The following is a 13,513-nucleotide window of genomic DNA, read 5'->3' as shown; positions in this document are numbered from 1 at the left end:
TGGTGGAGTCATCCAGTTACAGAAATCCACCAGGGAGATGTCCCCGTCCTCTGTATTCCCGGGATTCCACACAGGAAGGTCACACCATCCCTCACCATCATCAGGTAGATGAGAATGTAGGAGAGTGATCCCAATCCCTAATTGATATCATTCTTCTATTATTATTATTTTTTGTATTTAATATTATTTCTGCCATTTTGTTGGTTTAGGATGAAGATCTGATAAATGTACAAATTGGGGTTATAAAGGAAAAGACGTATGTGAGGGGTGATCAGCATTTTACAGAGGAGGTTGGGATGATGGACGCAGTTAAAGAGGAAGAAACTTCTCCAGATATCAGCTCAGGTAATTATGCAAGAATGGGTTAAAGCTTACTTAGTGATGTTTGGTTGGGTGGTATCATTGATCTGGTTAGTTGTCATAGTTTGGTGTTGTGATTGCACCCAGTTCCACCACAGATCTCTTTTAAACTTTGAAATGCTCGACCAACATACACTGCTCCAAAGAATGAAAGGAACACTTTGAAAACACATCAGATCTCAATGGGGAAAATATCATGCTGGATATTTATACTGGTATGGACTGGGTAATGAGTTAGGATCTATACTGGTATGGACTGGGAAATGTGTTAGGATCTATACTGGTATGGACTGGGTAATGTGTTAGGAAGGAAAGGATGCCACATAGTTTGATGGAAATCAAAATTATCGCCCTACGGAGGGCTGAATTCAAAGACACCCCGAAAATCAAAGTGAAAAAATGACGCAGCAGGCGAGTCCATTTTGGTGAAATGTCATTGCAGGACCTCAGAATGGTCCTCAGTAGTGTGTATGGCCCCCACGTGCTTGTATGCATGCCTGACAACATCGGGACATGCTCCTAATGAGACAACGGATGGTGTCCTGGGGTATTTCCTCCCAGATCTGGACCAGGACATCACTGAGCTCCTGAACAGACTGAGATGTAACCTGGCGGCATCGGATGGACTGAAACAGAATGTCCCAGAGGTATTCTATTGGATTCAGGTCAGGTGAGCGTGGGGGCCATTCAATGGTATCAATTCCCTCATCCTCCAGGAACTGGCTGCATACTCTCACCACATGATGCCAGGCATTGTCGTGCACCAGGAGGAACCAAGGACCCACTGCACCAGCATAGGGTCTGACAATGGGTCAAAGGATTTCATCCCAATACCTAATGTCAGTCAGGGTGCCATTGTTTAGCCTGTAGAGGTCTGTGCGTCCCTCCATGGATACGCCTCCCCAGACCATCACTGACCCACCACCCAACCAGTCATGCTGAACGATGTTACAGGCAGCATAATGTTCTCCATGGCTTCTCCAGACCCTTTCACGTCTGTCACATGTGCTCAGGGTGACCCTGCTCTCAACTGTGAAAAGCACAGGGTGCCAGGGGTGGAGCTGCCAATTCTGGTGTTCAATGGCAAATGCCAATCGAGCTCCACAGTGCCGGGCAGTGAGCACAGGGACCACTAGGGGACGTCGGGCCCTCAGGCCACCCTCATGAAGTCTGTTTCTGATTGTTTGGTCAGAGACATTCACACCAGTGTCCTGCTGGAGGTCATTTTGTAGGGCTCTGGCAGTGCTCATCCTGGTCCTCCTTGCACAAAGGAGCAGATACCGGTCCTGCTGATGGGTTAAGCACCTTCTATGGCCCTGTCCAGCTGAAACTGATTAACAACCCCCTCTGCTACTTGACTGAGCAGATGAATATCCCAGGAGTTTCCCTGACTTGATGCTATACTCTGATTATAAAGTGTTGAGCAGTGTATATGAGTGTGGAAAACTCTTGGTAATTTTTCTTGTCTTCTGACAGACGGACTCTGTGGTGGGAATAGAAGGACATCGGAGGAAGATGTGACTACAGAAGATAATGACATGGCATCTTCTCCAGAAGTAAATCCCGTTCCTCATAATATACATGACAGACCTCACCATTGGAGGAGATCATTGGAATCTCCTGATACTTCACATAGTCCTCTAATATCTGACAGTGCCGACGGGTTCGGGAAACCATCTCATCTCAGGGAATCTTCTTTAAACCATAAAGGGGTTCATACAGGAGAGAATTCATTGTCATGCTCAGAGTGCGGGAAATGTTTTAGTCAAAAAAGATGCCTTCTCAGGCACCAGAAAACTCACACAGGGGAACGTCCTTATTTATGTTCAGAGTGCGGGAAATGTTTTAATGATAAAGCAACTCTTGTAAGACATCAGAGAATACACACAGATTACCTTCCCTATTCATGTTCAGAGTGCGGGAAATGTTTCATTCAGAAAGGAAGCCTTCTTAGCCATCAGAAAATACACACAGGTGAGTCTCCCTATTCATGTTTAGAGTGCGGGAAATGTTTTATTCGTAAAGGACACCTTCTTAGCCATCAGACAATACACACAGGTGAGCGTCCCTATTCATGTTTAGAGTGCGGGAAATGTTTTAATGATAAAAGAAACCTGCTTAGGCATCAGAAAATACACACAGGTGAGTGTCTCTATTCATGTTCAGAGTGCGGGAAATGTTTCATTCAGAAAGGAAGCCTTCTTAGCCATCAGAAAATACACACAGGTGAGTCTCCCTATTCATGTTTAGAGTGCGGGAAATGTTTTATTCGTAAAGGACACCTTCTTAGCCATCAGACAATACACACAGGTGAGCGTCCCTATTCATGTTTAGAGTGCGGGAAATGTTTTAATGATAAAGCAACTCTTGTAAGACATCAGAGAATACACACAGATTACCTTCCCTATTCATGTTCAGAGTGCGGGAAATGTTTCATTCAGAAAGGAAGCCTTCTTAGCCATCAGAAAATACACACAGGTGAGTCTCCCTATTCATGTTTAGAGTGCGGGAAATGTTTTATTCGTAAAGGACACCTTCTTAGCCATCAGACAATACACACAGGTGAGCGTCCCTATTCATGTTTAGAGTGCGGGAAATGTTTTAATGATAAAAGAAACCTGCTTAGGCATCAGAAAATACACACAGGTGAGTGTCTCTATTCATGTTCAGAGTGCGGGAAATGTTTCAATGAGAAAGGAAGCCTTCTTAGCCATCAGAAAATACACACAGGTGAGCTTCCTTATTCATGTTCAGAGTGCGCGAAATGTTTTAATCGTAAAGGAAACCTTCTTCGCCATCAGAGAATCCACAGGGGAGAACTTCCCTGTTAATGTTCAAAGTGCGTGAAATGTTTTAATAATAAAGGAACCCTTCTTAGCCATCAGAGAATCCATACAGTTGAGCCTCCTTATTCATGTTCAAAGTGTGGGAAATGTTTTAATAGTAAAGGAAACCTTCTTAGCCTTTAGAGAATACACATAGGTGAGCCTCACTATTCATGTTCAGAGTGCGGGAATTGTTTTGCGCTCAAATGGTTACCTGTTAGACACCAGAAAGTTCATAGAGGCGAGTGTCTCTATTCATGTGCAGAGTGTGGGAAATGTTTCACTAAGAAAGAACACCTACTTACACACAGGTGAGCGCCCTTTTTAATGTTACGAGTGCGGGAAATGTTTTCCAGTCAAAGGTTTATTTTGTAGAAACCAGAAAGTTCATACCGGCGAGCATCCTATTTCATGTTGAGTGCGGGAAATATTTCACTCCTTATGTACGTTTCAAGCGGCAAAGAATTATCACTTATATTAGAGGCTCTGTTTTCATGTTCACGTATTTGTACTGTGGCAGGGCGGGCCGTTCGGCACAGAATCATGTACCTGTACGTCATCTGCATTTCCAGGTCCGGGGCCAGAAGAGTTCCAGGAGTTCTACTCTGATCACAGTTCCCAAACCAAAAGGAGACATCCACCACATCTTCAATCTTAAGGCCTTAAATGTCCTCAGCTGGGCACAGGAGGCCCTAAATGTTCTCAGCTGGGCACAGGAGGCCCTAAATGTCCTCAGCTGGGCACAGGAGGCCCTAAATGTCCTCAGCTGGGCACAGGAGGCCCTAAATGTCCTCAGCTGGGCACAGGAGGCCCTAAATGTCCTCAGCTGGGCACAGGAGGTCTTAAATGTCCTCAGCTGGGCACAGGAGTTCCGCATGTAATCCACCAGGTCATAGTCTCTTTATCAGGGCAAATTTTTTCTCTGACTACCCCACATACATGTACTGCGGTAGGGCGGCCGTTCAGCACAGAATCACGTACCTGTACATCATCTGCTTTTGGGTTTGTGGCGTGCACACGCGCCGCCGGCGCCCAGCTTTCCCTGGACACAGCAGGAGCCAATCAGTGGGTCCGGCAGATGCGGTGTCCATTGGTACCCAGCAATAGTTCCCGAGAGAGGCAGAACAGTTGTCCACCAATGTAAACAAGGCAGATCACCGTTCTGTTAGTAGGGAGATGGAGATCCTGTGTTTCTGCTAATGGAGGAAGGAGATACTGGCGCACAGAGATTATATATAGTCCACCCAGCAATAAATATCTAAAAATACCAATGATCAGGGTAGGGGGTTGTCAGGACTATGGTAAGAAATAGGCATATTTTTCATATTGCATGTGAAGAATTATGAACTGAATGACCCCAGAGACAAAGTTCAATTTATGGCCTTCACTAGAAACTCAATAAAAGGCTCCGGCTTGTAGTTTCCATTGTTCGTTGTTGAAAAGTGGTAAGCCGTTGTTGACTAACCCTGGAGATAACGACTATATTCTATGGTCTTGAAAAGAGAATATATTTGAAGAAGCCATAAAACATTGTGTCCTGGCCATGAGTTATTTTCCATACAATAGCAGATCCTAACAGGTTCCCCAAGGACAGCTGTATCATGGATTACCTAACTAACACACCATTGTTTCAACTATGGAAAAATAAACAACAAAGGAGCCATGGGAAGAAAGTTTTTGGTTAATTTTCTGGTAATTAACTTAGACCTATTCCAACTGTATTTTTAAATAAATTTAATATAATCATAAGCATCTACAACCTCCTTACTCCATCATATACCAAGAGGGGATGTGGAAATGATGGCTATATGGACAATCCTCAATTGAAGATTATATTATATCAGTTAGATAGTAGCTGATGATTAAATTAGATTATTTCATATTGTAGATCCCAGACCATGTCATGATTATATTATTTACTAGCATAATAATTCTCTAGTAGATAACCTTCTGATTGAATACATCACATGTGTCAAACAATTATAATCCCATTGAGATAGGGGGGGAAAGGGGGGGTGGGACTTTAAATGAGGCGCACGATGGGGAAGTCATGCGTCTCCATCCCTGTTTGTTAGAACATAAAGTAAAAGTTGGGACTTTAGATGAGAGACACGACACTACTGCCATGGTAATGGTAACATTTTATTACATATACGATAAAAGGCATATGACATGACATGTACATAGTATTAGGCAGTATGAATAGCAGAGCTGGTACATGATCCCCAAATCCAGATACATAATAATCACATGTTGGAGTATAGGGGAGTAACCATAGTAAAATAAAATCATAACAACATCAAACTCGACGCGTTTCGTGGACTTAGTATTGCCACTTCCTCAGGAGTAGTTGTATGATCTGGATCTATAAAAGATATATGTGTATCAGTATAAGTGGATAACATCAATGGAAATTGATGAGAGCTGGAAGGGGAAGTGAGGGAGGAAAGGGGGAGGGGAAAACCACAAATCCCCCATCTCCCCAAACTTACATGTCAGCTCTGGCTGCGATTGAAACTGAAGGTGGAACCTGACCCTCGGTGTCTCCCACGGGAGCCGAGGGTATACAGAGGCAGAAACACCGGGCAAGCCATGTCGCACACCTAAGGGAGCATAAATGGAAGTGCATAAAGGAAATATTAGTAGAGAAATGTAGAATGAATAAAGAAGTAGTAGAATGAATATGTAGTTGAACATTATGGATATGAGTATGTGTTCAATATATGATGGAGAATGTATGCAATGAAGTTAGTAGTAATGTAAAAATCTGATTAAATAATTAAAAATATTTTTTGCTATTGTACATATGTATATGCAGTAAGTATGCTACTTTTAAATACATGGTATGAATGCCTAGAGTAAAACTCGTGAAAGTATATATAGTAAATGAATATATCAGGGGTCTTCAAACTATGGACCTCCAGATGTTCAGGAACTACAATTCCCATCATGCCTAGTCATGTCTGTGAATGTCAGAGTTTTACAATGCCTGATGGGATGTGTAGTTCCACAACAGCTGGAGGGCCGTAGTTTGAGGATCCCTGGAATATATTATACATATATATATACACACACATACATACACATATGTACTTCATAATATACGTATGATGAGTTATATAGTGGATGTTGTCCGAGTGTATATATTAAGTCAGTATATAATAGAGGATGTGTGAGAAAGAGCGGAGTGATCTACATAAAAATTGTAAAAAGATATATTGGATCAATGGGAATGTGTGTAAAATAATATATGTCATAGATAATGATGCTAGCATAGGTGTAAGTGAAATAGTGTGGGGGTGAGATAATAAGTGTGATTGAAAATAAGGAAAAGGTGAGAAGATAATGGAAACAAGGGAAGAAAGTGAGTGGTGTGAAGTCACTGGGGAATAAGAACCCCAAAAGAGAACAAGAATCCAAGGTGTGCAGTAAGGAACATGTGCGGGGATCATGCAAAAATATAGTGAAAATAGTGAGGTACTCACCGAGCTCCAGAAGGCATACGCATTGGTCACCAGGATCACCACCCCATGTACACCCAGCGCCACGGCAGTGCATATGAGCGGGGTCGACACGGGAACGTCAGCTGGATTGCAGAGCCGTCCCGTGGGGCACCTAATATGCGCTGCGGATGGGAAACAGACGTCGGCGTGTTGGCGCCAATTGACGTCACACGTTGACGCAGAGCGTGACGCCGATGTGTGGCGGCTCCGCCCACCCAAACCCCCGCACCCAGGGGGAGGGGGAGAAGGTAGGAATACGGCACACATCGCGGCTCCCGGTGGGGACATAAGGTGACAGGCAGACCCACAGGTCAACGCTCACAGACTTGAATTTGTACTGAACAATAGCATATGTGGGAAAACGTCACAATGTTCCATAATCCGGTTGTATTAGAGTAAAAGAAATATAAGTATAGGAGAACCCCCACTAAATCCGGGGGGTGAAAGAATGTAGAGACACAACTAATTGGGCTAACAATTGGTCAGCCAGCAATAATGGTCAATACAAACAATTGTGTATACTTATATATAAGAGTATAATAAACCATGACAGTTCGCGTGGTGTCTCTCCATCCCTAATCACATTGAGATAGGGGGGGAAAAAGGGGGGGTGGGACTTTAAATGAGGCGCACGATGGGGAAGTCATGCGTCTCCATCCCTGTTTGTTAGAACATAAAGTAAAAGTTGGGACTTTAGATGAGAGACACGACACTACTGCCATGGTAATGGTAACATTTTATTACATATACGATAAAAGGCATATGACATGACATGTACATAGTATTAGGCAGTATGAATAGCAGAGCTGGTACATGATCCCCAAATCCAGATACATAATAATCACATGTTGGAGTATAGGGGAGTAACCATAGTAAAATAAAATCATAACAACATCAAACTCGACGCGTTTCGTGGACTTAGTATTGCCACTTCCTCAGGAGTAGTTGTATGATCTGGATCTATAAAAGATATATGTGTATCAGTATAAGTGGATAACATCAATGGAAATTGATGAGAGCTGGAAGGGGAAGTGAGGGAGGAAAGGGGGAGGGGAAAACCACAAATCCCCCATCTCCCCAAACTTACATGTCAGCTCTGGCTGCGATTGAAACTGAAGGTGGAACCTGACCCTCGGTGTCTCCCACGGGAGCCGAGGGTATACAGAGGCAGAAACACCGGGCAAGCCATGTCGCACACCTAAGGGAGCATAAATGGAAGTGCATAAAGGAAATATTAGTAGAGAAATGTAGAAATGAGACACCGAGGGTCAGGTTCCACCTTCAGTTTCAATCGCAGCCAGAGCTGACATGTAAGTTTGGGGAGATGGGGGATTTGTGGTTTTCCCCTCCCCCTTTCCTCCCTCACTTCCCCTTCCAGCTCTCATCAATTTCCATTGATGTTATCCACTTATACTGATACACATATATCTTTTATAGATCCAGATCATACAACTACTCCTGAGGAAGTGGCAATACTAAGTCCACGAAACGCGTCGAGTTTGATGTTGTTATGATTTTATTTTACTATGGTTACTCCCCTATACTCCAACATGTGATTATTATGTATCTGGATTTGGGGATCATGTACCAGCTCTGCTATTCATACTGCCTAATACTATGTACATGTCATGTCATATGCCTTTTATCGTATATGTAATAAAATGTTACCATTACCATGGCAGTAGTGTCGTGTCTCTCATCTAAAGTCCCAACTTTTACTTTATGTTCTAATTATAATCCCAGGTTATTGTGTATCAATTTAGATAATCTATAAGTAAGTCACTTATTCTTAATTATATATATATATGATATTAATATGCATATTCATTAAACGGCGTTACCAGAACTGAACCTTTCTAAGAGATATTACAGAAATATCAGATGGCCATGCCGGCACCATGAGAATATGGACAGATTCTCATTTTTTTTTTTTATTACTATAAATTAATGTAGTGACTTCTATCACATATATTTGCTCCCTGACATACATGGTGGTTAGTAGAGGTATTGCATAATTACTCAACCAGTTAATGGTTATTTACCCCAACCAATGGGAAGAAGTTCCACCTTCTGGTTTCTGCTCATTGTAATTTTTATACCCTTTTTGTCCTATACAATATGTAAAGGAACCCAGACGAGACATAGAGACACACACATCCACCCATACACACTCATCATACTCCATTTTACTTCACCTTCATTCTACGCCTGACACTCTGAAAAACTTTAAGGACGCAAGCTCCTCCCTAACCAGCCACCATTTTGGGAAAGGCAGCCATCTCAGGACTCTGGTAAACAATCATTTTGAGCCAGCAGCCATTTTGAAATGGTAATTTGCATTATTGATTCTTTGATTTTTTGTTTCCTTGTATGCTATAATCGTATGCTCAGGATATTTACATTACCTTCCCAGTTGTAACAACCACTGTAGATTTTTCTCTAAACATTATTTTAGTTTTTATTAAATTTTTCCATTCTTGGTTTAGCGACATATTAGCGAATTAGTCTCACATTTTGCATAGTCTGTTCTCACTCCAACTGCAGCGGAGTGACTGTTGGCTACGCAATTCGCAGACAACTTTGTCTGATATATAGAACTCTTGATATATGGTTTTTACTCCTGGGGAAAAAGTAATCCTGTCTGTTGATTTGTAATGCTGAGCCAAACCGATTCAACTAGTGTTATCATTAAGTTTGTATTTTATGTGAGATTTTATTTTTGTGTCACCCATATCTATTTATTGTGAATACATGTCTTATGAATAAATATATATATATATTCTCTACTGTAGTCTGTGTTCACTAAGATTGGTATATGCTGTTAAAAAGAAATTAATAGATTAAAAATAACTCATACTTCATTCAGAATAATATTCTTGAACGTATAACGCACAACAGGGGTACAGTAAGAAAAGTCTGAACCCAGGGTGTCAGAGGGGTTGGGAGACTTGTAGGGTCAGGACAACTAGGGGGTACAGTAAGAAATGTCTGAACCCAGGATGTCAGAGGGGTCACAAGACTTGCAGGGTCAGGGCAATCATTGGGGTACTGTAAGAAATGTATGAACCCAGGGTGTCAGAGGGGTTGGGAGACTTGCAGGGTCAGGGCAACCTTTGAGGTATAATAAGAAATGTCTGAACCCAGGGTGGCAGAGAGGTCTGGAGACTTGCAGGGTCAGGGCCACCATTGGGGTACAGTAAGAAATGTCTGAACCCAGGGTGACAAGAGGGTCAGGAGACTTGCAGGGTCAGGGCCACCATTGGAATACAGTAAGAAATGTCTGAACCCATGTTTTCAGAGGGGTTGGGGGACTTGCAGAGTTAGGACAACTATTGGGCTACAGTAAGAAATGTCTGAACCCAGGGTGTCAGAGGGGTTGGGAGACTTGCAGGGTCAGGGCAGCCATTGGGGTACAGTAAGAAATGTCTGAACCCAGGGTGTCAGAGGAGTTGGGAGACTTGCAGGGTCAGGGCCGGCATTGGGGTACAGTAAGAAATGTCTGAACCCAGGGTTTTAGAGAAGTTGGAAGACGTGCAGGGTCAGGGCCACCATTGGGCTACAGTAAGAAATGTCTGAACCCAGGGTGGCATTTACATGAACACTGCTTTTTGGAAGGTGTATGCCTGGGGGATTGGTGGAGTGGTCTTGTTTCTGATTCTTGTTCATGTCTCCCCAAAACACACAGACTCTGGGAACTGGAGGTTCCATATTTGAGGCCTCTATGCCTCAAACTAAAATGAACACATCTATTGTCTGCTAGCAAACTATTGGGGGTGTGTTTACACTTGTAATAATGTGTATTGTACTTCGTGAGTTTGATGCCGGCAAGTCTGACCTGGAATAAGATCCCCGATTTATCCAGGTTGCTAATTAGCTTAATTTTTATAGTGTTAGTTATGTTTCTGTATACAGTTGTGTTTGCATATGATAATGTGATCAGCCTTACCTGATTGTGTAGTGTATAAAAAGCCTGTATTCTTGTTCAATAAACAGTTCCAGTTTTGCAGCTAAACGAGTCCCATCTAAATCTTGGTTGCAATATGCGGCTGTAATATCTGATATCTATATCAGATATTGATATTATACATGGTGTAATATATGATGGGGGGGGGTGGAAGAAGGAGACACAGGCTAGTTGCTACCTCCTCTTCCTTATCCGATGCCAACAATGGCTGCGCATCGCAAACATCTTGTGATGGATCGGAAAATAATTCCAGTGACTCAATCAGAGGGTATGTGGTGTTTGTGGTGGTGTCTTTGGGGGTGCACACAGCAGAGAGTGAAGAGGGTGCAGATAGAGAGGATGTGGAGGGTGCAGAAGAGGAAGGCTGAGTGAGCCACTCAACCAAGTCTGGTGCGTCCTTTGACGTAATTGCACACGGCAGTTGAAACTTCACACTTTGGCTCCGGCCTACTGCTCCTGCCCTACCCCTACCACCTCTGCGTAAGTGTCTGCCTCTTCCTCTGCCTGTCATGTTTTTTAATTACCCTGTGACAAAAGTCTCTAGAGAATCGCAGTATATCTGGAAAAAGGTATATAACACCCCGCTTCAATCTGTGGTATTGGGGGGGCCACAGTTTTATCACACCAGTTCTACAAATAATTGGTCAGTAACTGTTGTCACTGTGTGTAGCACAGTTAACACAGCAAAAGAGGCCACATTTTTGCAGGACTAAAATACACACTTATAAAAGTACCCTGTTAAATAACACCCCAAATCAATATGTGGTATTGGGGGGCCACTGGTCTATCACACCAGTTGTTCAAAAAATTGGCCAGGGAGTTTGGCACTGTGTATATCAGAGTTAACACAGCAAAAGAGGCAATATTGTTGCAGGACACAAATACACTTATGAAAGTATACTCAGATAACACCCCACTTCAATATGTGGTATTGGGGGGGCCACTGGTTTATCACACCAGTTGTTCAAAAAATTGGCCAGTGAGTTTGGCACTGTTTGTAGTATTGCTGCAGCAACGCTCAGTCACCACACCTGTCACAATGCTGCACAGTGCACAATAATACTACTAATCCACTATAATATGCTTTCTACAAAGTATATTATACTGTGGATTACCCCCCACCCCCTATATAGTGCACTGCACAGCAATACCAAAAAAATTGCAGCCCTTTAAATTACTTTTGTGGACATTAACAGAGCGATTTGTGTGACTGCTGCCAATCACTAACTGCCCCTAAAGCACCGACTGGATACCTGCCCCTAACCTGAAAAGATACTAGTAGACCTATACCGAAATACCAGCCCTGAAAAGGACTTTTGTGGATCTTAACAGAGCTATTTGTGTCTGGCAATCTCTCCCTCATGAACACAGCAGACCTCTCCCTACACTGACAAAAAGCAGAATGTGAAATGGCCGACAGCTCAGGTCTATTTATAGGGTAGGGGGCATGTCCATGTGCTGAAATGTTTCAATTGGCTGTCCCGTTCCACCTTACGGCTGAGTTATGGGTCAAAGTTCTCCCGTATGTAAACTAATATGGCCACCACGAACAACGCCATGTGTTTGCAAAATTGGCAGGTAGGGAACAAGCAAAATTTGCCGCGAACCGACCTCCGGGTGAACCACAAGGCCATCTCTACTGGTGACACCCTGATCACCCCACACCAGTCATATGATGGCACTGTACTGTATTGGTGACACCCTGATCACCCCACACCAGTCATATGGTGGCGCTGTACTGTACTGCTGACACCCTTATCACCCCACACTAGTCATATGATGGCGCTGTACTGTACTGCTGACACCCTTATCACCCCACATTGCTTGAGTTTGGCTGTGCTCTGTCCTCTCTCTGATTTCCCAGGATATCCGGTCTGTAATTTGGTCTGAGGTTTGCGTCAGATCCTTAGTGAGCATTCGCTCACATTGCTTAAGCAAGTCAGGGTGAATGGGATCCAATTGAAAAGCAAGGGGAGAGGTTCCCAGATCAGTATTAGACAGCTCAGGTCTATTTATAGGGTAGGGGGCATGTCCATGTGCTGAAATGTTTCAATTGGCTGTCCCGTTCCACCTTACGGCTGAGTTATGGGTCAAAGTTCTCCCGTATGTAAACTAATATGGCCACCACGAACAACGCCATGTGTTTGCAAAATTGGCAGGTAGGGAACAAGCAAAATTTGCCGCGAACCGACCTCCGGGTGAACCACAAGGCCATCTCTACTGGTGACACCCTGATCACCCCACACCAGTCATATGATGGCGCTGTACTGTATTGGTGACACCCTGATCACCCCACACCAGTCATATGATGGTGCTGTACTGTACTGGTAACACCCTGATCACCCCACACCAGTCATATGATGGCGCTGTACTGTACTGGTGACACCCTGATCACCTCACACACGTCATATGATGGTGCTGTACTGTACTGGTGACACCCTGATCACCTCACACCAGTCATATGATGGCGCTGTACTGCACTGGTGACACCCTGATCACCCTACACCAGTCATATAATGGCACTGTACTGTATAGGTGACACCCTAATCACCCCAAACCAGTCATATGATAGCGCTGTACTGCACTGCTGACACCCTGATCACCCCACGCCAGTCATATGATGACGCTGTACTGTACTGGTGACACCCTGATCACCCCACACCAATCATATGATGGTGCTGTACTGTACTGGTGACACCCTGATCACCCCACACCAGTCATATGATGGGGCTGTACTGCACTGGTGACACCCTGATCACCCCACACCAGTCATTTAATGGCACTGTACTGTACTGGTGACACCCTGATCACCCCACACCAGTCATATGATGACACTGTACTGTATTGGTGACACCCTGATC

At 43.6% G+C, this 13,513-nt stretch overlaps 2 protein-coding genes across 2 annotated transcripts in view; one reads left to right on the top strand and one right to left on the bottom strand.

Annotated features, from left to right (window-relative positions):
• LOC309550268 (uncharacterized protein) overlaps window positions 1-13,513 on the bottom strand; it is a gene marked incomplete at both ends in the record, with an annotated part of 461,917 nt that overhangs the window by 191,330 nt on the left and 257,074 nt on the right. The gene's annotated exons all lie outside the window — the stretch shown is intronic.
• LOC309549897 (uncharacterized protein) lies at window positions 109-9,185 on the top strand (the record flags this gene model as incomplete). The annotated part of the gene is made up of 3 exons (XM_082250388.1): window positions 109-116; window positions 2,015-3,090; window positions 9,175-9,185. 3 exons carry the CDS (start codon window positions 109-111, stop codon window positions 9,183-9,185), a joined length of 1,095 nt encoding a protein of 364 aa, XP_082106514.1.

This window comes from Pelophylax lessonae, assembly GCF_965119305.1.
Source record: "Pelophylax lessonae genome assembly, chromosome: 3".
Classification (NCBI taxonomy): Eukaryota; Metazoa; Chordata; class Amphibia; order Anura; family Ranidae; genus Pelophylax; species Pelophylax lessonae.
The sequence above is the reverse complement of the archived record's forward strand: the minus strand, read 5'-3'. Positions and strand labels throughout refer to the sequence as shown.